The sequence below is a fragment of the Myodes glareolus genome, chromosome 21 (genome assembly GCF_982192425.1).
Source record: "Myodes glareolus chromosome 21, mMyoGla1.1, whole genome shotgun sequence".
In the NCBI taxonomy this organism is placed as follows: domain Eukaryota; kingdom Metazoa; phylum Chordata; class Mammalia; order Rodentia; family Cricetidae; genus Myodes; species Myodes glareolus.
In genome coordinates, this window is record NC_142046.1 from 48165719 (window position 1) to 48193495 (window position 27777).

The 27777-nt window shown below is 37.1% G+C and overlaps 1 protein-coding gene across 2 annotated transcripts in view; it reads right to left on the minus strand.

Annotated features, from left to right (window-relative positions):
• Positions 1–27714, minus strand: part of Scn7a (sodium voltage-gated channel alpha subunit 7) — a 78763-nt gene extending 51049 nt beyond the window's left edge. The window contains exons 1-2 of one of the 2 annotated variants that reach the window (XM_087900031.1): positions 27463–27714; positions 2757–3004 (exon numbers count right to left, since the gene is read on the minus strand). In XM_087900031.1, coding sequence (XP_087756157.1) covers positions 2757–2990 — 234 coding nt within the window. In that variant the 5' untranslated portion in view covers positions 2991–3004; positions 27463–27714. Of the gene's footprint in view, positions 1–2756; positions 3005–24791; positions 24916–27462 lie in introns of those variants that run through there. The other variant, XM_087900032.1, reaches the window with a different exon arrangement.
• Positions 27715–27777: the final 63 nt, after the last annotated feature.

A 27777-nucleotide genomic window follows, 5' to 3' on the forward strand; every position in this document is an offset into this window, starting at 1 on the left:
TTATATAGACAGGTGCATATAAAAAAGAAATCGCAAGAATGCACAACTGCCGGGTCTTCCGCATGCATGTCGGATCTACTGGAAACCACGCCAGGACTCAATTCTTAGGAAAGTGCAGTTCAACACGCAGCTGTGGAGGCTTTGTTCTGCCCTTGTAAAGGCTCTCTGATCTCCACTTAAACAAACTGAATGGTGACAAAAACAAATGTGATTGTTTAAACTCTACTTTCCACTGTCACTTCCAGAACAAGTGCCAACTTCATGGGAAATATGACATGCGTGTGTCTCATTGCGAAGGGATAAGTGGTTTTAGGTTGTGGTGCAATTGTAATCTTAATTTTCTGGCTGCTTATTTCTATTTCCTCTTGGAGAGAGTAAGCCAAATAAAGCCCTTATATTCAGAAAATTCGATTTTAGCAAAAATAGCACTACTGCATGAAGAAATCCTTGCAGTTTCGCCCCAGGTGCTTCATAAAAAAAGAGGGCCATAAGCAACTCTGCATCTTGTTTTACTTTTACTTATTATCTTTATGTGAATGTATAGATTTATTAAATATTTTACTTAGTTTTTTCATATAATCAGTTTGGATCATGTTCTTTCTCAATCTCAACTCCCCCCACATCGCTCGCCTTCCCTTAACCACCTAACTTCTTGTTCTTTCTTTCTCAAAAAAGGAAACAAAAAAGGAAATAGTAAAAAAAAAATTAAAAGAGGAAGAAAACAGACAAAAATAGCAGAACAATACACACACATTAAAAAGTTAAAAACACATGGAGTCTGTTCTGTGTTAGCCAAAAATTCCTGGGCATAGGGTCTGTCATGAAGTACCTACTTTGTTTTTTTAAGACTTTGGTTTTATAATAAACAACGAAGCTCCTGCTCCCAACATGGCTGCATATATTACACAGTTCTCAGACCACTGCTTCAGTAACAGCTGTTCCCTCCCAAGCTTACTGCCCATTATGACCCAAACACACCACAAAGTGAGTGCTGAAATAATTCAGACAAGGACTCAATCTGCATTTGAACTAAAATGTCATCAGAATAATTCAAATGACATGATATTATTACATACATTACAATGATAGTATTACAGAGGTGTATTTGTGTGTGTGTGTATGTGTGTTTTCTCCATAGATTTTCATTAAATTTGATTTCCCCTATTAGATAAGTTCAGGGAATTGCATACATGACTATCAAAATACACTAGATAATCTTCATATTCCCCTAATCTAATAGATTTAATTTCTGTCAGTGGCAACTTCACTCTTCCACATTATAAATATTGACAATATCTGTCATATCTTGCTGTTCCTTTTCCTAATATTATATAGGACCCTGGACAGCAGGGCTTTCCTGCTCATCTCTCTTTCTCCTTCCTTCCCTCTCTCTCTTCCTCTCCCATAACCAAAACATTGTATGATTATTTTTAAAAACGATAATTAGAAGACGATAATCATCATATTTCTGCAAAAGTCATTTATATTAAGGAATATTAATGCATACACTGGATTAACTAAAAGCAACACACTTATCCCTCTCCATCCCTTGCTCCATTTCTCTATTTCTTCCTCTCTTTTCCCCAATTTCACCCTGCCCTCTTCTTCCCTATCACCTTCCCTCCCTTCTCTCTCTACTCCTTTCTCCCCCTTTGCTTTCTCTTCTATCTCCTCTTTGGATCCTTTCTCTTCTAATTTAGAAAGCTGCTTGATTAGTTTTATTGAACTGCCACCACCATGCCATATGTCCTTTGATCACCACACCAAGCCCATGTCAAAATCTCCATTATTTCATCTTTGCCACCTTTGGCAACATGACTGAGTTTCCAGGAATAGCATTGTCCTTCCCACCCCTTTACAGACTTAATCTTGGCTGTTGCCTGCCCAAGATTCTATCTTGCCTTTATTATAATTCAATATTCTGCAAGGTATAACTGAAATTTTACTTTACTTCACTTTTATTATTGTATGTGTAAAGCTGTTTTGTCACGATGCATTCATGAACCCTGTGGGTGTCTTGTGCTCAGGGTGGCAAAAAGAGGTCTTCAAATTCTCTGAAACTAGCATTATAAAAAAGAGTTAGTGTCGTAAGCTACTGTGCAGGTGCTGGGACTCAACATCGTGACCTCTGAAAGAGCAGTCACCGTTCTTAACCATAGAGACATTTTTCCAGTCCCTGAACTGTGCTTCTGAGATAAACATTCTTCCAGTTTCAACAACCTACATATATTTCTGTATTTTCTAAGAAAAAATTATTCTCATACTTAGCATTTTGTGCTTGTTCTGGTAGTATGTGTGTGTGTGTGTGTGTGTGTGTGTGTGTGTGTACAGAATTTGTAGATTTGAATTTGTGAATACACGAATAAGTGAAAATAAAAAAATTATTTTGGATGCACTAGTCTGACTACTGAGTAAATTATCAAGGTGTCTGAAATTTCTGCCCATATTCTAATTATTTATGATTATTTTAAATTGATAAACAGAAAAATGTAATTAGTATATTTCCACAAAAAGCCATTCATATTAAAAATGTATTACATTAATTAATACATGTATTAAATTAATTAAGCTTAGTATATTACCCTGATGTCATATCAGGTTTATTAACTATCTTGAATATGCTAACCTCACATAAAATTCATTATGAAGGAACTCTTTTTCTATTATTTTTTATATCTTATCTCAATTACATTTTAAGTGGCTTAAAATAAACCAATTAAACATAGTTTCCATAATGATAATTAATCCTTACATACATTTCTCTTAACATAGTAGTATGGATCCATATCTTCCAAAGGCTCTGACACCATTCCTTTGGGAAGGTTCCCATAGGCAAACGGAAGCTGTTTGCCAGCTTCCAAACAAGGGCTTGGCCTTAAATCTTCTTCTTCGTGCTCTTCGTTGCATTTTTTCGCAACGTGATTTTCTATGAGCTCAAGTGACTCTGCTGTAAACGGGACAAGGCCCTTTGGCTCTGGGGAAGTCAACATTTTCAATTTTGCACCTGTTAAAAAAAAACAAACAAGTATATAAAATACGGTCACATGTAAAGTCATTATATCAGTAAATTGTCTCCTGATCCTTGAACTCAGGGAGAAGCTCTGGGAGTAGGTCTGTCCCCTGCCACTGCAGACCCAAGCAATGCTCCAGGGCCCTATCTGAAGACCTCAATTTCCACAGTCGGTTTCTGCTGGATGTCATTAGCCCTTCCGGTGATGTGATTTTGTTTCTGTTGCTATTTTTGCATTTTAGTTGAAAGTTTTACTTGAGACACTGCTCCACTCAGGACTATCAATCTATTACTCCAGCTGACAACTTCAATGAGTTTCTCCAGTTGATCTGTGCTTCCTATTTTGAGCATTTGACTTAGTGATCCTCCATCTCTCTCTCTCTCTCCTACTATCTAATTATTTATATCCATCCACCCCTTGCTAATATTTGTTCTTTTATTTTTCATTCTTATATACCTACTAAACTCAACTCATTCAAAATCAAAAATAAGAATGTTATGGCTCACTGTCTGAATCATAATGTACTTTATGGTCTCCAAATTAAAGTTCATAATTAAAGATACAAAAAATAGAGACTCCCAAACTGAGCAGGCACATTTAAAGATATCATACCTCAGTTTTACTGAACTAGGAGCTGTCCTGGGTTTTTATTATACTTAATATTATTATTCTCATTGGTAACTCCATTTAGTCTTTCCTAGAATTTTTTAATTCTATCAATTTATTTCCCCTTCTCCACTGTAACAGAAAACTTTTAAGAGATCTTTTAATGATTAAATCTAATTATTTTCTGTGTGTGTACTACATGTAACCACCAACTGTTTTATTTATTTTTAATGGTCTCCAATGACGCTGGTCCCCATTGTTCTTGTGTTTAGATTTGGATTACTTTCTTTTACACATGAGTTACTGTTATCAGTGTTGCACAACTTGCTTTTAGTTGTGCAAAGAGAAAGTCAGAACCTTGCTCATCCTTGGAAGGTGCTTGTCTACTGAGATATGTCTCTAAGAATATGGGTCAAATTTTGATCATATTTAAGTCTGATACCCTTAAAATGCTGCCTATGTCATACAAATACTCTAGGTGGATCCACAGGCGTTATACCACTCCCTGCATATGAATATCTACCAATTACAGTTATGAAGTACTTTCTTCTCTTGGTTGTTTTTCTGGGAATTTCTCCAATGAAACAACATAAAAAGGTTTTTATATTTTTTTTGCTTTACAATTATGGCAAATCCTCTTTAATAGCTAAGTCATTTTTTGTTTTTTTAAAGAGAAAGAAAAAGAAAGGGTATAGAGTTGGGGAAGTGTGAAGGATCTGGAAGGAGTTAGGAGAGGGAAAATCAGAGTATATTATATAAAAACACTAATTAAAAATGCAGACAGGAGAAAATGCAATAAATAAATAAAAACCACAAATTTGTGAGTATAAGATTATTCATGACATTTTTGTGTCATGAACTCCTCTCTGAATGACACAATGTTATGATATTTTTCATTATGGTATTGAATACTGTTCAGTTACACAACTGCCTGAAAACATCTATATCTGCCACAGTTTTATTGACATACTTCAGTAAATGCCAGGTTTCAATTCTGCTGCTTACCTATGTTAGTCCATCCTATCAGACTTGGGAAGTCTTGTTCTTAAGTATACAACCTCAATTCACTGCAGAGTCAGTGTTCCACCTATGAAACTTTTTCCTTGATGACACATATGAAAGTGTTATTTAAAAGATGTATTTCTTTTCGCTTCAGGTGTATGGAAGCTTGCTCTCCTACATGTATATGCTACATAGTGCCTGAGAAGGCCAGAAGAAGACCTTGGATTTCCTAAAATTAGAGTAATACATGGCTGTGCACCTCCGTGTGGGTGATGGGAACTGAACCTAGCTGGGTCTTCCGAAAGAACCTCAGCGCTCTTAAACACAGACCAACCTCTCCAGCCCACAAATGTGTTCATTTAATGTTTTGTGATAGTCCAGGTCTTATCAAAATCTTAGTATCAGAAGACCTATTTTCCAAGTCTTCCTCAATTGCCAAGATTATCTTTATAGTTTATTAAGTTCACAAGGGCTAAAGTTTGTATACTTAACAATGCCACATTTTCTCTCTTCATATTTTGCCTCCCACTGGATAAATTCCTTTCAAAATAATTTTAGAAGATAGATATTGCATACAGCATTTTTCACTTCAAATATTTTGTATTGAAATGAATTACTACTGTGGCACATTCTTACCAACATGAAGAGGGAAACGGTGACATAATTAGTATTAGTGGTATAGGACTCACTGTGAGAGTCAGATTTCCAGCTTAAGTCAAGGCTGAATGTAGACACACAACGGACAATCTCAGACTTCTAGAGCGAACGTGTTAAGGAAAGATTTGTGTCATAAGTGCTTTATGAGAAATAAAGGTGGAAACAAATCCTGAGCTGACTGCTTATGTCTTTCATAATCTGACAGTTACTGATACTGTCTATTTTCATCCGTTGCTATGCTCAAGAATGTTCTTACACCAAAAACACCAATCACAGGTATAATGGCTATTCTCTGTGTATTAACTGAAGGTTTATTGATTTTTTTGCTTTTTGAAAAAGTGATTAAAATAAAATTACAATGCTTCCTTTCATCTTCTTTTCCATTTATCCCCTCTTATATCCCCCAACCTGAGTTCTCTTAAATTCATGGCGTCCTCTTCTTCAATTGTTATTGCTACATTGTTACAGTATACATTTATACTAATATTGTAAATATATAATGTATATATAATATGCAACTATATAAAGTCTACTGAGTCAATTTAGTTTTGCTTGTGTGCATATGTCTTATGATGATCAATTGTTGTTGGATAAATAATTAAATAATTAGTGAGTTGATCCCTGGAGAAAGTCAATTCTTCCTCTTTCAGCATCAGTGACTTGCTTGCAGCTCTTCATTTAGGTGAAGATCCCATTAGTTCTTCCGCACTACATAAGTATACCAACTGATGCCAGAATTGTTCAGATCTTGCTCAGACAGTCAGATTGTTGAAATTTCCTGTGGGCTGCTTTACTGTTATATCTAGAAAACACCATCTCAAAGCAGAACACCCTGGTCCTCTGGATTTACAATCTTGCTGGTTCCTCTTCCATGATGCTCCCTGGCCCCTAGGTATAGGATTTGTGTTATTGATGGCCCACTTCAGGCTTGGCACCTCAAAAAAAGGGTTATTTCTGCAATATAACTAGTTGTGGCTTTTTGTTAAAAGAAACTGTTGCAAAAAGAAGCTTTCGAATGAAGGATGGTGTCTATACTTATCTGTAAGTATAAAAATAGATATTTAGAACGTAGCTAGGATTTATACTAGTTCATGAAAGTGACAGTAGTAGACTTTCTTCTAAGAGCCATGCTCTCACTACCCATGGGTCATTGTCTATGAATCCAGTTCCAGGCAAAGGTCCAATTAGATAGCTACTGGCTACTCTGAACACATAAGTGCCACTGTTGCATTTTTAGGGATCCCTTGCCACGCTGGTCATTGCTGTGGTTCGTCAGCGTCACACCTGTGTGTGAGTATGATTTGCTTCACGTCCTTAGCTTCTTGCACGGCGCCTTCCAGTTCTATCACAGTTTGTGCTTGGAGATTAGACTTTCAGATTAGTTCCAGCTTGAAGCCTCTGAGTCCCATGTCTGCAATGCATAATGACTTCTGCAGTAAGTATTACTATCAGCCTCTGGGAGGAATCCATGGGGCGCAGCAGTAACTTCTAAAGTTTTAGGAGTCTCTTGGACTCTCCTGACCGACAGTTTGAAAGGAGGTTGCTTAAACCTGGTACTAGGATTTTTGTTAGATGGCCCATGACTCCAGGTAGGAGCACTATTGCCCCAAGTGGCATATATATGCAATATGTATGCAGATATATATGTATTTGTGTATATGACACAACTTCACCTATATAGCAATTTTAGGTAATTATTCCCTGAACCAAATACCTTTAATACTACTTTTTCATTTTCTTTCACTCCCTCCCTTTCTGGAGTGGCCTCTTCATCTCCAATTAAAACTACCTTTTTTAAAACAAATATTTCTCATTCATCTTTTATATTTCCTGTACTCAGCTATTCCCCTCTCTATAGCCCCCACATATTCATGGTGCCCTTTTTGCTTTCTTGTTTTCTGTTGTTTTTCCAGATTATATACTGACATCTGTAGGTTTGATGCTAGGGACCATATGGATGAGAAAGAGCATTTTTTTTCAAGATCTGGATGATCAGTCAATATAATGTTCAGTTCCATCAATTTAGCAGAAGATTTTCTTTTCCTTACAAACAGTATTCCATTTTATATGTAAAACATTCATATTTTCAACTCATCAGGTGGGGGACATTTAGATAGTTTCCCTTTCTGAGTTGTTGCAAATATATCTTTTCATATTTATAATGTAACCCAAAATATGTAAATGAAAAGGTCTCCATTTTCATGCTCATGTCGTGGATTCCTTTTCCCTTGAAGTAGATTCTTGTGATTGCAGAAAGGTATATTCACATTCGTGATTGTCTCTGCCAGAATCCTCAGACAACAGTCAGGGTCTAGGCGTGAAACAACTCCAAAGAGAGAACCCCGGCAGGAAGGTGAGCCTATGTGGAGCTCTCATACCATGTGAGCGCTGCAATGTGAATAACTGTTCACCTTAACATTAGTTTCCAAGTAGCTTTTCATCATATACATCTATATAACTGATACCTGTTACAAAACTTGCTGAGAATTAGTCACATGCACAACAGGCGCACACAAAGACCCATGCTGTGCAAATAATGACACCTCATGTATTACGCTTTACTGTTGGGTGTCAAAGTGCTTTGAATAAGTGTGATTTATGTTGCAGGTAGTAGTTTTCTCTTGAAATTTTTATTATATAATACTAAATAGGTTTTGTAAAATTACACTTAGCATAGGCATCTTTGTACACAAACTGGTTTATTACTGGCTGGTGCTTACAATATTGAGTGTTAATCACTATTACTGTAACATGATATGATACAACTTGACCTCGTAAAGAATAACTGCAGCATCTTTGGTGCTTTTAGTGATCAATTGTTTCCTTCTGTAGTCAAGTGTTATCTGTTATTGTCTTGCTATTTCTTAATCACTCCTTTTATTTATAAAGTGAGGAAGTAAATTTAAAGGGTGAATGACTGTAGAGTTTCATTATTTAGAATAAAATGAATCAATAAATAAGAAACATGGCAAGGACTTTTGTTTTACATTCACACACACTGATAAAGTTTGTGCTTTAGATTTCTGCAACAAACTTTTCTTATTTAATAATAAAAATAAAATACTAAAATGTATAATAAAATAAAATTATAAAATGACTCAACATATAAAAACACGCATGAAAGAAAAATATCACAATATCATAGGTTTATAAGGAATTCTGCCAAAACCACTTTGACCAATGACTATGATCCATTCATCCCCTTATTCTCTTTTGTGACTTTTAAACTGATACCTTAAACTGTGGTGGGAAAAGCTTGGTGGAAATAAATGAAACAAATAAAATCACAAAACTTGAAATTGGATAGATTGACATTCAAATTTAAAATTGTTCCTATTGTTTAAGGACATCTCAGCCAAGTTCATTATATATTTACATTTTATTTTTCAGTTACTCAACTCAGATTCCTCCTTGAATTAAAGATAAAATTATACACATTGACAAAAAGCCCCAGTACAATAATGGACACATATTAGATAAGAAATCACTATAATTTTTTCTGAAATTTAACTTTTACTTTCATATTATGTGTTTGAGCATTTAGCATATCTATGTATCTGTGTACCATATGCATGTATTTTCTGTGGATCTTTTGGGCCCTGGAACTCCTTGCAGCTGGAGTTATAGATGGCTGTTTGCCACATGATTCTGGGAACTAAATCTGAGTCCTTTGGAAGAGCAATTGAGGAGTTTAACAACTGAACCATCTCTCCAGTTCCTTAAAAAACTTTCTTTGTGATAAAATTTGGAATGTGAATCAAATGTAATAGAATCATCGATATTGACAGTGCGTATAAGACTCGGAACTTCGTACAAGATGTATCCAGCTGCACCAGTACAGCAGGGAAGAGACAGGCTTGGTAGGAGAGAAGAACTGTCAATATGCCTTTCTTAACATCAATAACACTATTAATATCAACTCATTACCAATTTCTCTTGCCAAGAAAGATAATATAACCTTAGCCTGTGTTGACAGAAGATGGAGAGGGCTTCCTCCTCTGTTCCATGCGGGTAAAATGGAGCAAAACCTTTTTGATTAAAATAAAATGACTGCAGAGAGTTTGACTAACAGATGGAAGGTGTGTCATAGCGACACAGAAAAGACACAGTGTGGAACCTCATTGCTTCAAAGTGTTTCAAGTATTTCATATGGAAGAGAAACTAGGTTCCCATATTATCACAGAGGAGAAACTAGAATTAATGAGCCAATAAAAGAACGGATTAGCTTTTAAGATAAAATGTTTTCTAAAATTGAATGAGTTGATGTGGGCATCATGCCTCAGCTTAAGTAGCAAAAGGAAGCATGCAGTTATTGATAGTTGGGTGAGATGTTTGCAATGGATACAAACTTTGATTGATAATGTCAATATCATGTAATCTTGGAACAATTAAATTGTTAAGATTTTTTATTGAATTTATTTTTTTTACTTTTGCACAGCACCACAGAATATAAAGGTCAGCTGAGAACAAAGGATTAGGAATTCAGATAGCTGAGCTTACAGCACCAGCACACCCATGCTAAAATATTCTTATATGTATTACTTTTAGAAGCACATAGAAGGCTAGCCAATAGTATTAAACTCATGTATATTAAAATTGCATTTATTAGCACTAAACATGAAGGAGATGATTGAATCTCATTACACAATGCTGCCATTAATGGAAATAATCTAGACACATTTTACTGAAACCTCAAGATTCAATTTGTCAGTCTGTTTTCTTATTGCACAGTCCAAATATAATCTACCTTTTCTGTATGTCTTTTGGTAAAATAATACAATAATTCATTGTTTTAATACCTAACAGAGAACATTGGTAAAATTCTCAGTTTTGGGGATCCCTCATATATATGCAACTTAAAATGCTACAAGAGTAAGTCAGATAACAGAAACCTTGAGCCACCTTGTAGCCTTTATTGGGACTCATTGTCTCCCTCCTTGCAGCAATTTATCCCCAATGTCTCTTTTAGCAGTGAATCAGACACTGAAAGAAACTACACCAAATTGTTGACTAGGGCAACGAACGGACAGTAGGCGTTTGTCTTCTATGCACCGCAAAGCAATGCAAACATTTGTCAAATGGAACTGGCAGGCCTCTGACTTTTAGACAGTAGAGTGCAGACTGAATTATTAATCATTTAAACATAATTCAGTAAAAGCATTTCTGTGGGAAATTTATATAATATGCTCCAGGCACTATGCTTTCTGTTGAGCTATCTTAATACAGCATCAATGCCTAAGAAAACAAAGATTAATAGTTAATCTGTCCATTAGATGGCCTTTCTAAAAAATTGAATAGCTAGAGTCAGCTTTGGGAGATGATAATAATAATATCACATTCAACTCACAGTTGCACTCTTGACAAGCTGCAGCTGTGTAACATTTTAGGCTGTTCATTAAAATGGAACCCTTTTCTCTGAGAAACAGAAAAAGTATGGAGTATATTCTCACGTAAGAAATGTTCTTGAATTTAAAATTTAATAAGGACAAATGTATCAAAATATTACAGTGACCATAATTATGGACACACGTGCTGAATGACTATCATTTTTGAGATAAAAATGTTAAATTATCTCATTTTCTTTCATTGTGTTCTTGTGAGTATCATTTTACAGAAGAGTGGGTGTGTCTTGGTCTCTTACATGACTGCTGCATTATGGTACAGCTGGGTAATTGGCGAAGACCAATGCTAATTCAGTTGTGCTTAGATCCACATTTGGGGGGGACTTAAATGAAACCCCCAAAGAAGGACAAGAGGACAAGAGATTGCTATCATGCAACCCACTTGCATGGATTCACCCTTGGATTTAGGGAATTTGCAGTTCTGTCAATCATGGTAGGAGATTCCCTGAACAATAAGTGAAAAGGAAGAACTAGATAATTGGAGGAACAATTTCCCTGATTTCATATAGTTACCAGTAACTATATGCTAGGGGGAAGTCAACCAAATGCACCAGTTTAAGGTTTTGCTCTTGGACCCAAAGACACAGTATAAGGTTGGTAGGATCTTGGGTAATCCATTTCTGCAGGAGACAGAAATTTTTGCAGCACTTTTTGGCAGTTTGGGTGACACAGCAGCCACGGCGGCAGGTTTTGTGTCCAACCCTCTTGTGTTTGGCATCTCAAAGCTGTAGTATTATGCACACTCACTGAAGCGGCTTTGCCTTTTGATATCAGCTGTGGACTTAGCCGGGACTTCTTCCCCTCATAGATATAAGTAAGAATATTTAAAGTTGATTTTTAATCTAGCAAGCAATTTTATATTTCTCGATGCAACTCTTGTTATTACCATTAAACATAATCTGAAGCTTTGGTGGGTTGTCGATCTATAGATATTGAGACATGGCTTTCAAATTGGAGCAGAAAATTGATGTTATTCAAAGAATGATTATGGAAAATGATTATTTTCCTCCAGTATTTTTGTAGGCAGAGGCCATTATCCCTGTCAATCATCTTACATCAATTTGTCAGTCATATTACTTACATCAATTTTATTCCTCCACCAGCCGTGTTTTCATCTTTCCTTGCTGGTCACAATACCATTAAAGATTTAGGACTATGGGAAACAGTTCACGTGGTCCTGGCTTTACTCTTTTTGTTCAACATTGGGAAGTTTGGATATTTGCTATATTTTTACTATGTCAACTGGGAAAGTTCTGTGTAGTTTTGGGGTGCTCTCTCTTTGCGTTTTCCATGTTTGGAGAAGCAAATGTGGCAAGACACAGAACTGAGAAAGTGCCATTTTACTTGATTCCAGCACTTTTACAACCAAATCCATTTCCGGATGACTTAATTATTTGAATGGAAAGTTAAGATGTAAATTTAAAATCTTGAAAGGATTCTGAAAGTAAGCATGTATGCATTTTAAACAAATATTTAAAATAGAGAGACTGGAAAAATGTCTCAGCATCTCAAGTGCTTGTTAATCAACTGTGAAGACAGTTCAGATCTCCACAGGAATGATGGCTTTCCTATAATTGCAGAGCTGGTCTAGACAAATATGCACTCTCTAGGTACAGGGAGAGACCCCCTCTTGGTAAATGAAGTGGAGAGTAATCTAGCATGACACTCAGTATCAACCTCTAACACATACACATGTATATGACCCATACACATGTGTACTCACACACATGCAAATACACAAACATGTGCACATATCCATGTCATGTAATAAATAAATACACATAACAGAAGTTCTGAGTGCACACTCGGGGTGTTTACTCACGTTCAGAGACACATCCTAGGGAAATTCTTGGTAACATAAGTTAATAAATACATATACATAAAAGAAGTCCTGGGTTCACAGGGTGTTTTCTCACGCTCAAGACACATCCTAGGGAAATCTTGGCAGCAGAAGTTGTTGCAACATTTCTGTGTAGGACTCTGGGTTGGGATGTCTCAGATGTGGCCCTTCAAACTATATAACACATTAGTAGATAGGATTCCTATAAATTATTTATGTTTTGCAAACCACAGTAGTTTTTTGTAATTAATTAAAAACAAAAAAGGCGGCAGCTAAGAGATAACATTCTCTCTAATACCCTTTAAAAAGGTTAGACCCTAATAGTTGACATCTGGGTACAGACTAGAGGCTGTGATGGGGGTTATACAATTTGGCTGAAAGTGATTACAATTATTTATGATATTATGGAATATAGGAAATATTATTTCAAATATTAGGAGACTATGATAATATTCTTAGGCCTTTTGACTTCTCAACTTTGAGATACATCCAAAAACTTCCAAAAGTGGAAATTCCATGAGAAGTTATAAATATAGACTTGCATATTGATAAAGATGTGTAAGTTTTATTTGTGTGCATGTGTTTTATGTACAAATCTGCATATATAAACATTAGAACAAGTGCATGTATAGTATATGATGCTACAGATGACTGAAACCAGGTTCTAACAAAGGATTATTTGTTGGCAAAATGGTTGAAATTCTTTTTCTTACTTTTTAAAGTGTATGTCTGTGTATGTGCATAAGTATGTATCTGTATGCCTGTGTGTGATGTATGTGCATTTGGTGTGTGCTCATGTGTTTGTGTGTGTGTGTATGTGATATATGTATGTGTCTGCACATGTGTATGCAAGTGCTAGTGCTTGTGTGGGTATGTATGGACATCAGAAGATGATGTTAGTTTTGCCTGAATGCATTTCTGTGTACCACATGTCTACAGTAACCATAGAGGAAAGAAGAGGGCACTGACTCCCTGAATTGGAGTTACAGACTATTGTGAACTGCCCTGTGGGTGTTGGAAATTAAACCTGGGTTCCAGAAGTGCATCCCGTACTCTTAACCACTGACCTATCTCTCCAACCCTGTATTATTATTATTATTTTAAAATAGCATTTATGCACTTATAAATGATTGTGAAATTTATAAAACACACATCTTTTGTTTTTGATCTTAGACAAGGTACTTCACATCTTGATGTGTTGGTTTTCTCAACTACAATGTGGAAATGATAAAAGTGAGAATAATGTTAGCAATGGTGTTATACACTACCCTAGTTATTATATCCTTTATTATTACTTTATCTTTTAAAGTGTAGTCTTTTATGCCTAGTAATCTTTTTCAACCAAACAGTCATCTAATATATTGAAATTTATAAAGACAATATACAGAAGAGAGTGTAAGTCCTTACAGGTAACCAATAATATTGGTTACAATAAATTACAGTGATCAACTGCAATACAAAGACATTCTTGAAGAATTTCCAAAAAGCATTGAGCTTTCTTCTACTTTATTTATATTACTTTTCTGATTGGACTTTGAGCTTGTTACTATTTTCAGAGTTTTTGCTTCTGTTTCCTCTTCTAACAATTGCCTCTAACTCATTACAATTGAATATGATAATGGAAAAAACAAGCTATAAAAAGCAGCCTGTGATAGCCAGTGAAATGGTCAACCATATTATCAATGTTTTGACTCTTTATATTCCCTTTTTTCCTGTATTCAACCACACCCAACGCTCTATTATTTTCTTGTAGCGAGCTTGGCATGAAATGGATGGAGGATGAGCCTGGTCTATAAATCACTGCATACATCTCTCTAGGTTTGAAGTTCCTAGTCTGATTTAGAAGGAATAAATGATACTGCAAGCGTAATCTAAATTAGTCACAATTATGCCTTAATGGCTGTAAGTCTCAAGGGTAGAAATACTTTCATGTGGGGATACTGAAAGAATCCAGCTGCTCAGACCTACATCTAACAGGAAATGGTCACACCCATCTGCTAGAACAGACTTTCGGCTTCCGAAGTTGGCTGGTGCTCACTCCATCATTGCGCACATAGTTGGCACTCTTGTCTTCTTGTGGCTTCATCTCCTTAATGCTACTTTAACTTTTTTTATTTCAATTCTTCATCTCGCTCCTGAGAGCAAGTACTTTATTTTGTTTTATTCTGTTTTAACAAAAGTCACTGCTGATTTACTTACACTCTTATTTTTTTTAGAGTTCCTTGAAATTCAGCAAATTTTGGCTAATGCTTCCAACTTAACTTCTTGGACAACAATTAACCTAATCACACTGGGAACAAATGTGGTTCACATTTCCTGGCTTCATGTTTCCAGATTGCTTACATCTGTTATTCATTGTTTCTTTTGCCTCACTCTGCTCTAACTTCATGGAACATATTATTGAAATAGAACCTCTCCTAGAGAACATTTGAAAATAAAGGAAGGTGTCTACAACAGAGTCTTATTCACTTTAAAGAACCAAATGATTTTTGTACAAGTTCTCACTAAGTAGCCCAGGCTGGCCTTGAAATTGCAGTATGTCTATTTTAGGTTCCATAGGTCTGCAGTTACATGTGTTTGCTACCAGGCTTTGCCCTTACCTTTTATTATTATACTGCAATAGTTCTGGATACATTAAAGGTTTCCAGGGTTTTCAGAAGAATGTTCATCAATTTAATAATCCTAAGTGACACTAATATTAGTCATCTTGTCATATACTTTATATATTATATTTTTAAATTATACCCACTATTTGTACATATGTAGCAAATGCAATACAGTGGTTTGATTTGTGTACACTGGGTGCTTTGCTTTGGATCTTCCTTCATGGAACATGTATGTATAAGATGCTAAACACATTATCATGCACCAATGTGGCTAATATAGAATAAAGGAAATCCATAAGTTAAGGAGAATGGGGTACAGCCTCCCAAACAAATTATAACCAACTTTTGCCTTGCTCACTCTTGAAAATGATGAAGATTTTAAGAAGAGACCAAAATCATTCTAAATACTTATGAACCTGGATTGTATCGGTGGTCAAACTAGAGTGTGCCCTTGAAAAAAAAATGAATCAACACCTTTCTGATGTGAAAAATGTCACAGTCAGAGGTCATCATAAGCTTGCAAGTATACAGTGTCAGACAGCAAGAACAAAAACAAAACCCCTCTAATTGCAATACTGCAAGAGCCACGTGTGTCAAAAGAGCCCAATGGGAGGGAACAGCAGGAAGAGATGGAGGTCAGAGTTTAACAAAATCTTCTCAAGAACCTCTCAAGAAATGTCATTATGATCTATGACTATGATAAAACAACAGATATTTTTTTCTATCTAGTTTACAACACATATCTGGTTCTGTCTTAAATGTTCCTTTTTCTTCCCCTTTATTAGTGATCTTTCATTTCCCTGCCAGGTTCCTGGAAAATGGGTTTAACCCAGTATTTTAAGCTGCTTGATTTATCTTATTTCTCTAGATGTTCTAAAGATTTCCACTGCATTGTGAAATCATTAGACTTTCTGGGTTGTCCCTTGTTGAAAAATGAATCCCATCAAAATGATCAAGTTGCGAAATAATCTAGGTGGTCTTAGAATTCTGTCAGATAGATCCGTTCTGTCAGATCCTTCACCAAAAATTCCTGGATTGTGATTACATTAGATATCAACAACTAACAAAGAAGTGCCCTGCCATTCTTCACAGGGAAACAAAGGTGTCTCAATTAGGCAACCAGACTCTCTAATTAGGCTCTTGTAATCCTGGTACAAGTGAGTGCTGGGAGATGGACGGCCTGACTGATGTGTATGGAAAGGAAATCGAAGAACTAGAAATATCTCTAAAATGCCTGAGCCGCTCTCACATTCAACTGAGTTTGTGTATCTTATGTTAAGTTGCCATGGTCACAAAACCTTCAGCAACGTGCAGTCAATGTAAGGGTTCCAATTTGTGTTTCAGAAAGCCTGTCGCCTCTGAGAGGACAAACTGAAGGTTTCAGCATGTGCATTGTGGAATGACACAGACCCATCAGCATTGCTGAAGAGAAAATTAGCTCCTGAATGACTTCAGAATTCTCCATTGCCTATCTATCAAGAGGGAAGAACCAGTGGTCCAACCAGACCAGCTCAGAATATCTGGGTGAGGTGAATCTGATGCATACTGCAGACAAAAAGATACATTGATAACCATGCTCTACTCAAACGTCTTCCCACATCTCTACAGCACATACATCACTAGATTTCTTCTTGTTTTCATCTCAATAAGCATACCAAATAAGAGGGATCAACCATAAGCCAATGTCAATGAATGAAATAGCTAAGAACACCTGGGTATCCAGAAGATTCACATTCTTTTCTCTTATTTAGGCAATCCACTTTCACTCAGCTGCAGTTCCTCCTTCTCTGAGTACTGGGTTGATGATGACCTGGTCAGAGTGGTATTCAGGCAATAGAAGACATTGGACACTAAAGCCTTGAAGCTTGAAATTAAACACATGGGGACATCCACCATCCTACCCCATGACTAATATTTGTCCAGTTTATTTGCCACTGTATCCTTTTCCTTCTAGTCTTTCTTCTTCTTTCCAGGGAGTCCTAATTTACCTTCAAATTACAGCCAAAAGTTCTCAGTAGTTGGTGATAGTTTGACGGTACCCCAGCTGTGGAAGAAAACTATCAACGACACCCTCTTTCATTTCCCACAAGAACCTGGTTTAGATGATGAATTAAATGTTCACTCAATCACTTGGCCAATGATAGGCTTCTCCAAACCCAGCTCACAGGGTTAAGTCAGCTTCAGTGGCATTCTCTGCCCCACAACTGCTGTTTTATCCTCTTAGAAACAATGAAGGACAAGAAAAAAAAATGGAATGTTGCAGTCAATGTTTTCTTTCTTATGCCTAATTTCACCCCTATTTTTTCAGTTTGATATCTAGAACAGAATCTGCAATAATGCAGTCAAGCAGAGCAGCTAAAATCGCCAGAGATTTTTAGGTTACCACCCAATGCTTCTTCATGCATATTATTATTTTGGGGAATTTAATGTACTGATGTAAATAATTATTCAGCAAACTTATGCCAGTGGGGGGGGAGGGAATCACCAAGAAACAAAGATTTAGATTAGTTTGACAGAGAAGTGTCCTACATCCTACTTGTACACATCTACAAACGGATATACATGTGACCATTTCCAGGAAACTTCCAAAAAGTTTTAGATCAGCAAATATGGATATAGAGCACAGAAAAGAATCACACAAATGAAGAATAAGGAAAAAGAAAACCACAGAGTTAGGGAATCAATTAAAGGTGGATACTTAGATGCCAATTTCATGTGGCATAATATATTTCTCATTTAATAGCTGTCAAACTATTTTGATTTTTGATGCTTAGTGTTAAGCATCAGACTCTGACAATGCATCAAGCTATTACTCCAGTGCCATTCAAATAATTGTTTTTTTAAAACAATGAGAATTAAATCTACCATAATACGTTAAACTAGATTTATTCCAGACACTGGCATAGGTGAAAGTTAGAGGGAAGCGAGCATTAAATAGGTTATAAATTTTTCAGAATACAGGAAGCTAACTGCTAATCAATTTAGCCATTTAATGGTCAATTTAGACTGACATCTTCTTTGGTTGTGGCTGCCTCACTGCACTTAGTGGATGCATCGTAGCTTATATTTCATCTTCGCTGCCTTCCAGGATGACTCGCAGCTGAACCCACTGGTACATTCTTTCCTCTCGAATCTCTCTGACTAGAATCCATTTTCCCCACAGAGTAGAGCCAAGTGATCATATTCAGTGCACTGATCTCTTCTCGTTTTTAAATGGGACTCTATGAAATATAGAATCATTGATTTTTGAAAGCAGAAGCTTACAAGGAAAGATGATTGAAGTTAATAAGATTCTGAGAAGCCTGAATGAAATTAACATAATCAATAATTTTAATGGTGAAACTCTATAGAGACATAATGGAGACTTATCTCAGTGAACGGTCTTTGACTGACTGGCATGTGCAGGGAGGCACTGTGACACACTTGCGATCAGAGTATGAACTTCCTTTTTTCTTTACGGTAACACAATTTGCAGTCAGTATGGATTGTCAAAATTTAGACATTGAAATGTCATACTGTGAAATTTTGAGACTAAAGGGTAACTTGACTGAGATTACTTTTGTTTGGTGTTTTCCTTTGCATTGATTCTGGACTGGTTACTGCAGGTAACTGATGCTCAGTCTATAACTTGTCCCTCACAGACAATCCATCTAGCCTGACCTGTGGACTTTGCCCCACTGTCTTAGGACCTACGCTTTTTGTAGCTGTTCTGTAACAGGTCAAGTAATTTTAGCTTTAGATTCTACTTTTCAGTATAACCCCTAATTCTGGCTCAATTCTCTCACTCTGACAGTTTCAGCCAACACTTTCTTTTTCTATTTTTATAGATTATTTGGGAATCTCACATCAAGCTTCCCGATTGCGCTTACCTCCCAATCTTCCCAGGTCCAACCCTCTCTTCTGTCCCCTGAACCAAGTCCATTTTCAGTGATCCACATATTCACTGCAGCATGGTAAACTTCCTAGTGGCTAGCCCCCAGTGAGGATGAGTCTCTCTTCCCCTGCCTGCATTCACCCCAGAAGTCATTAGAGGAAGAGATTCATGCAGTGGCCAGAGTAGGGCAGGACTAGTTTTCTTGTACCCACATCACCACATGCAGGGCAGTGTTCTGGACCCATGAGAGACAAGTCAAAAGCTGCCACCGTTGACACTGCCATGTGGCAGGACCAGTTTTGCACTGACTGGTGATGGGATTCAGCAGCTCTCCAACAAAGGGTGGGACCAGTTCTACCACCAGCCAACACACTCTTAGGAAGTGTCATCTTGGGAAATTAAAATATTAATAAACAACTTTTTTGAAAAATGTAAGAATATACTAATATAATTTTAAAGTTTGTCTTATATTGAATTAAAAATTAATTTAGGGTACAATGTAATGCTTGTCTCAGAATTTCTTCTGTAATAATTAAATCAAGCTAATCAGCACTCCTTATAGGTGCTCATAGTAGGGAAAGTGTTTACCATATAATCTTTGAGCAATTTTGAAATATATATACACAGAAATATTTTTTATTGCAATTACTGTACCATAGGGCAAACCTTTGGAACAGTCTTCCTCCCTTACTATTTTTGAAAACTTTAGTCAGCATTATTTCCTGCAATCCACAATCCTATCCTCAGATAATCATATTGCATTCTATTTTTATGAGTCAAACTATTTTAAATTCTACATTATATTATTATTTTTGTATTGTATCATTTCCCTTATAAGCCTGTTTGTTTTCTGAGAGACAGAAAGGGAAAGATCTGTATGGGACCAGAGGTATGAAGAATCTGGGAGGAGTAGAAGAAATTAAAATAGTAATCAGAATGCATTATGTGAGAAAAAAATCCATTTCAATGAAAAGAAAAAAAATCTTTATGTAAATGACCCTGAATACAGCTGATCCTTAGTATCAATATGTTAAACATTTGGGAATTCTACCAAAAACAGAGAAAAATCATTCATGAAAATCACTATATATTTCTTGAAAATATATAAATATTTTCTCATTATGCCGCAAACAATACAGTATTATATGCTGTACATACATACAATGGCAATATATGATATGTTGTATGTATGCAGTGGCATTATATTATATGTTGTATATATACAGTTGCACTATATTAGATGTATCCACACAGTACACTCTATTATATGTTGTACATATAGAGTGGCACACACACACACACACACACACACATGCACATACACACACACACACACACATATACATATACCATGCTACAATATTACATGTTGATATATACAACAGTATTCTATATTGCATATGTACAGCGATATTATATTATATTTTGCATATATACAAAGGCATTATATTATACGCTGTATATTACAGTGCCCGATATTATATGTTGTATATATAGAGTGACCTTATATTATATATTGTAGGTAGTCTGGGAATGACGTGATATAGATGGGGAAAGTTGCATAGATTAATGAAAACATTACGTGACTTGATATAAGAAATATAAAATTCTACAGATTTGGGAATCCCAAAGAGGGTCCTCAAACCAATCTTCTATGAATGGCAAGGTGATTAGATTTATTTTCTATTAGTTATGTTAATGTTGCATAATACATCCCAGGTTCATTCACAGTGCAATAAATAGTGCATGTAGAAACTGAAATCAGAATTTTTAAGAGATTGTCAGCATGAACTTATTAATTGTACCATAATTTACCACAGTAATTATACAGAAACAACCTCAGTATCTATCAATAGAAGAGTGGATAAAGCAAATATATAAATTTCAGCCTAAAGAGGAAGGAAACTCAGTTATGTGTATGTCCTTTCCTGTCTGATTATAAATCAGGTTTTTCTATGAATTGTAAACTACAAATGATGATCTAATATGTGAAGGAGTGTCAGCAAATTCTAAAGTAAAGTGTCCATCACAGTTTTAAGAAAATATTCACCTTAGTCTGGCTCTAGTTTTTCGTTTCTCAAGACAATGTTACTCTGTGTAGCCCTGGGTGCTGTGGAATAATTCTTTGGTATACTGTAAATATTTGTTACTTGAATTGGTTCAATAAAAAGCTGACAGGCTGGTAGACAGGGCAAGAAATATAGGTGGGGCAACCAAACTAACAAGGCTGAGATGAAGAGAGTGAAGTCAGAAAAGCTGCCATCAGACACAGAGGAAGCAGAATATGTAGAAAATGAGGTAACAATCCAGAAGCCAAATGGCAGTGGGTAGATAAGAAACATGGGATAATTTAAATGTAAGAGTTAGCTAGTAATAGACCTGAGCTATCAGTCAATCGTTTACACTTAATATTAAGTTTCTGAGCAGTTATTTGGAAGCATTGCTGGGATTGAAAAACTCTACCTAGACCTGGCTGTACTGAAACTTACTCTACAGAACAGGATAGCTTCAAACTCAGAGATTCAACTGCCTCTGCCTTCTGAGTATTGGGAATCAAAGTGTGTTCTTCCGTTACCCAGCTATAATGCATCAATTTTATAATCAGGATAGATGGTCTTTGAATATGCCTTGTACAAAGGGAGGAGGGATCAATGTCACCCACAGTCTGAGTAGCAGAGTCAAGTTAATTATAAGAGCACACAGGATAAATACTTGAGATCACTACCAGTGCCAGATGTGGGATACTACACTAAGAATTATTGCTCATAAAGGTCCCAGAAACTTCTAAAGCAACATAGACTATATTACTCTTATCTGCACATTAGAATACATGGCATTAAAACTATTGTAAAACAAGACATACTTTGGTTGTAGGACACAGAAAAATCAATGTCAAAATGAAGTGAAAGCTTCCTCTCTGCCAAGCAGAAGATGCTTGAGAGGCAGTTGATAAAGAAAGTCATTAGGTGTAGTCATGGTATCAAAGAAAATGGCATTATTCAGAGGTGTGGCCTTGTTGGAGTAGGTGCCGCCATGTTGGATGAAATGTGTCACTGTGGAGGCAGACTTTGAGATCTCATATACGCTCAAGTCACCCCCAGCCTTTAAACTCCAACACCATGTCTGTCTGTATACCACCATGACGCACAATGATAATAATGGACTGAACCTCTGAAAATGAAACTACATTGACTAAATTCTTTTTATTTGTAAGAGTTTTTTTTTTAAATAAAATCATGTTGTCTCTTCATCGCAGTTGATACCCTAACACAGAAGTTTTTTTCCAGTGGTAGATTTTGAATGCTATAATATTGACCTAATTGGCAAGATCTACCTACAGGTACAAAAGTGGGAACTATTACAGAGTAACCATCTTTTATGGTTAGATTATGGATTTGACCCACAAAGAGGAGAAGCATATCTGATACTAGATGCCTAATGGGGAGCTCATATACCCTAGGAGGACACTTACTACTATTGTTTGCTAGATAGATGTGATATAAAACTTTCTAAATATTGATTTTTGTGACTATAGATAGGTGTTACTCTCATCCTGGATCAGAGAACTGGCTTGCTTTTCCAGCAAATAATATTGAATTCAGAGACCCAGGGTTGCTCAAGCGTCAGAGAGAATAAGTAAATAAATGATGACTATCTATGACCATAATACCCTGAATATATTCTGTGTCACTTGAGAATAAATTACTAAATAATGACTTCACCCCTTCCGAAGCTCAGGAACACCACAGAAGGGACAAAAAGAATGTTAGGGCCAGATGATATAGAACAGGACTGTAAGACTTCCTATGGTTATAAGAGGGTCACTGAAATCAGGAACTCTTCCCCCCCACCTTTGGTGCCTGTCTTGGAACTAGCTCTTGTAGAGAAGGCTGGCCTTGAACTCACAGAGATCCGCCTGCCTCTGCCTCCACAATGCTGAGAATAAAGGCATGCGCCACCACCACCCAGCTGAAATCAGGAACTCTTAGCAGGGACAGTTTCCTGTGCTGGGGTTCACAAGACAGGGCTTGTAAGCATTCAGTCACAGATGTTACATCCATCAGATGAACATATTCTCCTCAGCCTCAAAGAAGCCATCATTTACTGTTGTGTGTGAGAGATATTACTTAGCTGATATTGTATCACCCAAGAAATATAGAAGAGGAAAAAAGTAGAGAAATTTAGAATTATTTCTACCAGTTAATTTCATGTAAAGAAAGATACTATTGCAGCTGAGAATCTATTGGGTGCTGATAGGTGCTGAGAAATGGGGAAGTCTTTTTCTTTTTCTCCAGTGGTGTAGCTACTGGTGATTCCGCCATGCTTCAACAGATTGTCTCACAGGCTTCCTTACAGACAGAGCCTTGGTTAAAGGTGTGAGTAACAACTCTCTCTCTCTCTCTCTCTCTCTCTCTCTCTCTCACACACACACACACACACATTAAAATAGTGATGTGACAATAATGGGAAGGAGAATTACAAGGAAGAGGGGACATTGATAGGGAAAGGAAGAGAATAGGAGTTGTAATGGAAAATGAGTATTCTCAAAATGGACAATACATATTTAGGAAACTGTCAAAGACTAACTTTGTTTTTTTAAAAAAGGGGGGGAATCCAATGAAAATTAAATATGAACTAGAATGCCTGGGTGATACACTGTGAACAAGTTTGTAAAAGAAGGTACATTTCAACATAGTGAACTTTTAAAACTATCCAGACAGTGGAATTAAGGAAAGACCCTGGGTACCAGAATGAATGCCGCTTCACTTGATTAACATCCACTTGAACTTTTCTATGCCAATTACATGGTTCCCTATAAAGGTCTCCCACTGAGATGGTGAAAACTCTCATTCTGCACTTGTCTGATCTACAAAACAAGTTTGCTGGGAAAAGCCAAAAGCTTTCAGAAACAAATATTCTTACAAGCCTCGTCTGTCGGACCCTTGGCCAGAAGAAGCTGGCCAGAGGCCACTTACGACCTCAAGGGGGAGGAATGCATTCTTGTCTCTGTTAGAGAAATACAAAGGGAATCCAGTAATGAATGGAGTTTGCACAGTACCCAGGAACCCTAAGACCTTTTGGACAAGAGTTTTAGATGCCACTAGATCTACGAAATGCCCTTCTTAGAACCAGAACTGTGACATTTCCTGAAGGCCTGACAGCCTTTGGGGAGTGCCTCTTTAGTTCTCTCTACAATTCCCTAGTCTGTCTGATCTGCTAGGATCCATGAGTCCCCAAAATCCTCTTTAGGTTTTCAAACATGAAAAAACTAAACACAATGGATGCCCACCCTTCTCAAATTGGAGAGCAACAGCAGAGAAACTTTTAAAACAACTTTGGCAAATGACCATAAATTAGTTTCTAATCTCACTTTGCATTGGGCAAAATCATGACTATAAAGGACCATAAGGTCAGGAAAAGATAGTAGCCATGGACCAGAGCCGAAGTTGCAACCTGTAACTCTATCACCCAAGAAATACAGAAGAGGACAAAGGCAGAGAAAACAAGACTTATTTCTATAAGTTCTCGGTGGTTCAGGCCATGTGGACTCTGGAAAGACTGAGAGGGAGAAGGTACAGAACTAGAAGTTTTACTCTTTGTGTTTCAAGTACAAAGTATGGAATATTCCACTGGACACTGATAATTCATTCAGGACTATGGTCTCCAAAAAAATCAACATCTAATGTTCTAGGCTAAAACCAAATGTCTTAATTATAGACATTTTTAATTTGAGTTTCTATGAGCAGGACCTTATCTTTAGCTCTTCTTTCAAGCAAGATCTTTGATACCTACACAGAGAGTTTGATCCTTGAGCCCCTGCTCAGGAGCTGGTCCTCAGTTATTCTCAGCCATCTCCAGCAGACTTAACTCAGTCAGAAAAGCTGCACCAACAACAGTGAGAGCCAGTTGCATGGTATAGTAGGCTAGAGTACAACAAGATGCATCCTGGTTCATAAGGAAAAAAAGTGTTGCCACATAAGTATATGGAGAATATAATTTAACTGGGGTAACAGGTATAACAAACTGAGAAATATTCACAACAACATCTTTCATTGGAAGGTGAGACTTGCCGTAGTTGATATTAAATCGCAGAGGAGGTGCAGAAGAGAAGAGGAGAATAAGGCAAGGGAAATGATGTCACATTTAATCTACAAATTAATCTCACATGAGAAAAGATGGCATCTTTGTGGACAGCAAGTGGAGGGGGAGAAGAATAGTAGATAGTCTCACAGTGCTTCACACTGCTATCAGCTCATGGAAATAAAAGGCCACACTCCCAGAAATGCAACAACAATTAAGGAAATAGAAACCATGAATTTGTGAGAGAGCAATGGGGTGTGGGGGGGGGGAAGCAATGCAGTGAAAACTGGGGTAAACAAAAGGGTAAAATGATGGACTGTATTATAATTTCAAAACTTAAAAATGTTTTTTTGAAGAATATCTCTTTTGCACTTCTGTTTCTGCCATAATCTTTGAAGACAATGTTTAAGTGGTGGATAGAGACTTGGGGGTGCCTCCCCGAGTACTGCTTTGCCATCTAGAGCTTATTCCAATGAGGTCTAGAGTTGGGAACATTAGCATAATTTGCATCCTGATGAGACGGGACTTCACCTCTTCTGATAAATTCCGTCACAGTTTGTGTCAACTGCCTTGTCCTTGTCTTTAGCACATGAGAATCAGGAGACAGAATGTCCAGTTGCCAAGTGTTCAATTCTTCCTCCAGTTCTCCAGGTGAGACTAACAAGTGGCAATAGTGCACAGGTCCCCACCATGTTATCCAAGGCTTGCAAGCCTCGTTTCCAGAGCCTTATGGGCAATTTCAGCTGATGCTATTATTTTAAACACACCCATAAGTAAAGGGGAGGCTCATGGTACCCGTTGGTGTACTGCAAGACTTAATGGACTTCTGCAGCTGAGGGGTTTATGCCTAAACTTGATTACACCCATATTAATGGCTAGAGCAAATAAATTCCCCAAATACCTATTTACTATTCTTGATCATTTTAACCCAGAAAGCAAAAGTACAGAGCAAAAGCAAAATTTTAAACTGAAAAGAGAAAAAGTGGGAATCCTCAAGGCTGTTACAGTATGACTGGCACTCATTTGCAAAGGGTCGACGCTCACAGGTCATAACACACTTCCAGGTTTACCCTTGTTGAGACACATACTTGACTTTCACTCACCCTCATCATTCTAGAAAGACGTCTCCAAAGACTCCCTTTTCTCATAGTACTGCACTTCAAATGAGACGCACTAGTGAAGAAGACAAAAACACAGACAATCTCCTTGTGTAACCAACAGTTACACAAATGATCGCTTTCCTAAAACAAGCCATATTGTCTTTATTCGTCCTTCGTGGAAATTTGTGACATATCATTTACAAAACAGGAGAACAAACTGCAATCAAGTTAAATATTAGTAGCTAATTTTGTTCTGCAAAATGAAAATAAAGCTTTATAATTCTACATCTCCAAAATTTTATGACTGATATTCTAGTTCCATTATGGGGCAGCCCAATAACTCAGGAAGTTATTATTTATAGTATGAAAGCAGGAGTCAGCCATAAAGTGAGAGGAGGGAGCCTAAATGGAAAGGAAGAGGGTCAGTACTCCTCACGGGTCTTGGCTGTGTTGGTTGAAAAAGTAGAAGTAGTCCTAGCCTTAGAGATAGCCATGGCAGGCATGGAGCCAGGACTGTGATCACCCCACAGCAGGGCCCTCCTACTGTTCTCTAAGTTCTCCCCAAATGTCCACCAAAATACTGCCACACTTGTATTTCAGACTTTCCTAGCCAACATTTACATGGCACATTGACAGGATCCATCAGCTGAGAATTCTGCATGGATTCAGCATCAGTACTGATCTGCCACTGCCCCAAGTCTTGAAGATAACATGACCAGAATAACATCATCAACACTCTAAAATGAAAACATACTCTGAAAGAAAGTGTTTGGGAGACTGAAACAATACAAAGAACAAAACGTAAGCCACATTGAACCAAATATGTTAAACTCCTAGTTGTTCAAAATAAAGACATCATTTTCAATAACATGTTTCCTCTCCTCTATTACTGATGTTGCCACATCCAAAGTTCTACTCTTACATGCACAAAATTAGCCAAAATACAGAGACTGAATTCCTTAACAGTATAATCGAACTCACATAACCTCCGTAATGTCTATTTTTAACCATTACATCTAGGGGTTTCTAGAAATTTTACAGTAACAGAGCATCTCTCGGCTTCAGTTTACCTGGTTGGGTGAGATAACTAAGCACGTATGCAGAGAAAACACCCACCTTGCTGCTGTTAGTTCGGGTCTAGATTTTAACGCTCTTTCGGGTTCTCAAACATCTCCCAAAAACTGATCAGAGGGTAGGCAGGTGGAGTGGGACATAAACACAGGGCACAGTCATGAGCTATCCACATAGTGGAATTGTCACTACAAGAAAAAGAATGCACTTACTTCCTGCCAAATGATAATCTTCACCGGAGCCCCAGCAAGAGCCCCAGAAGCAAGGCTCCTGAGAGCTCTTTGCTCTCCTGGGCTTCTCTTTCTTCTCAGGTCTCTGCTCAGGAGGTTTATTGTGCTGTGCTCACTATCCCCAGCTGCTGCCAGCTAGATACTCAGCCACCTGGGTGGTTCTGCAGTCACAGACCCAGAGACCACCTACAGACAGATGCCCAACAAGCCTAGTAGCTGTTTTTGTTTCCTTTGCTTTCCCCCTCCCTTCTCTTGGCCACTCCCCCACCCTCTAAGCCTGGCCAGCCAGTGACTCTA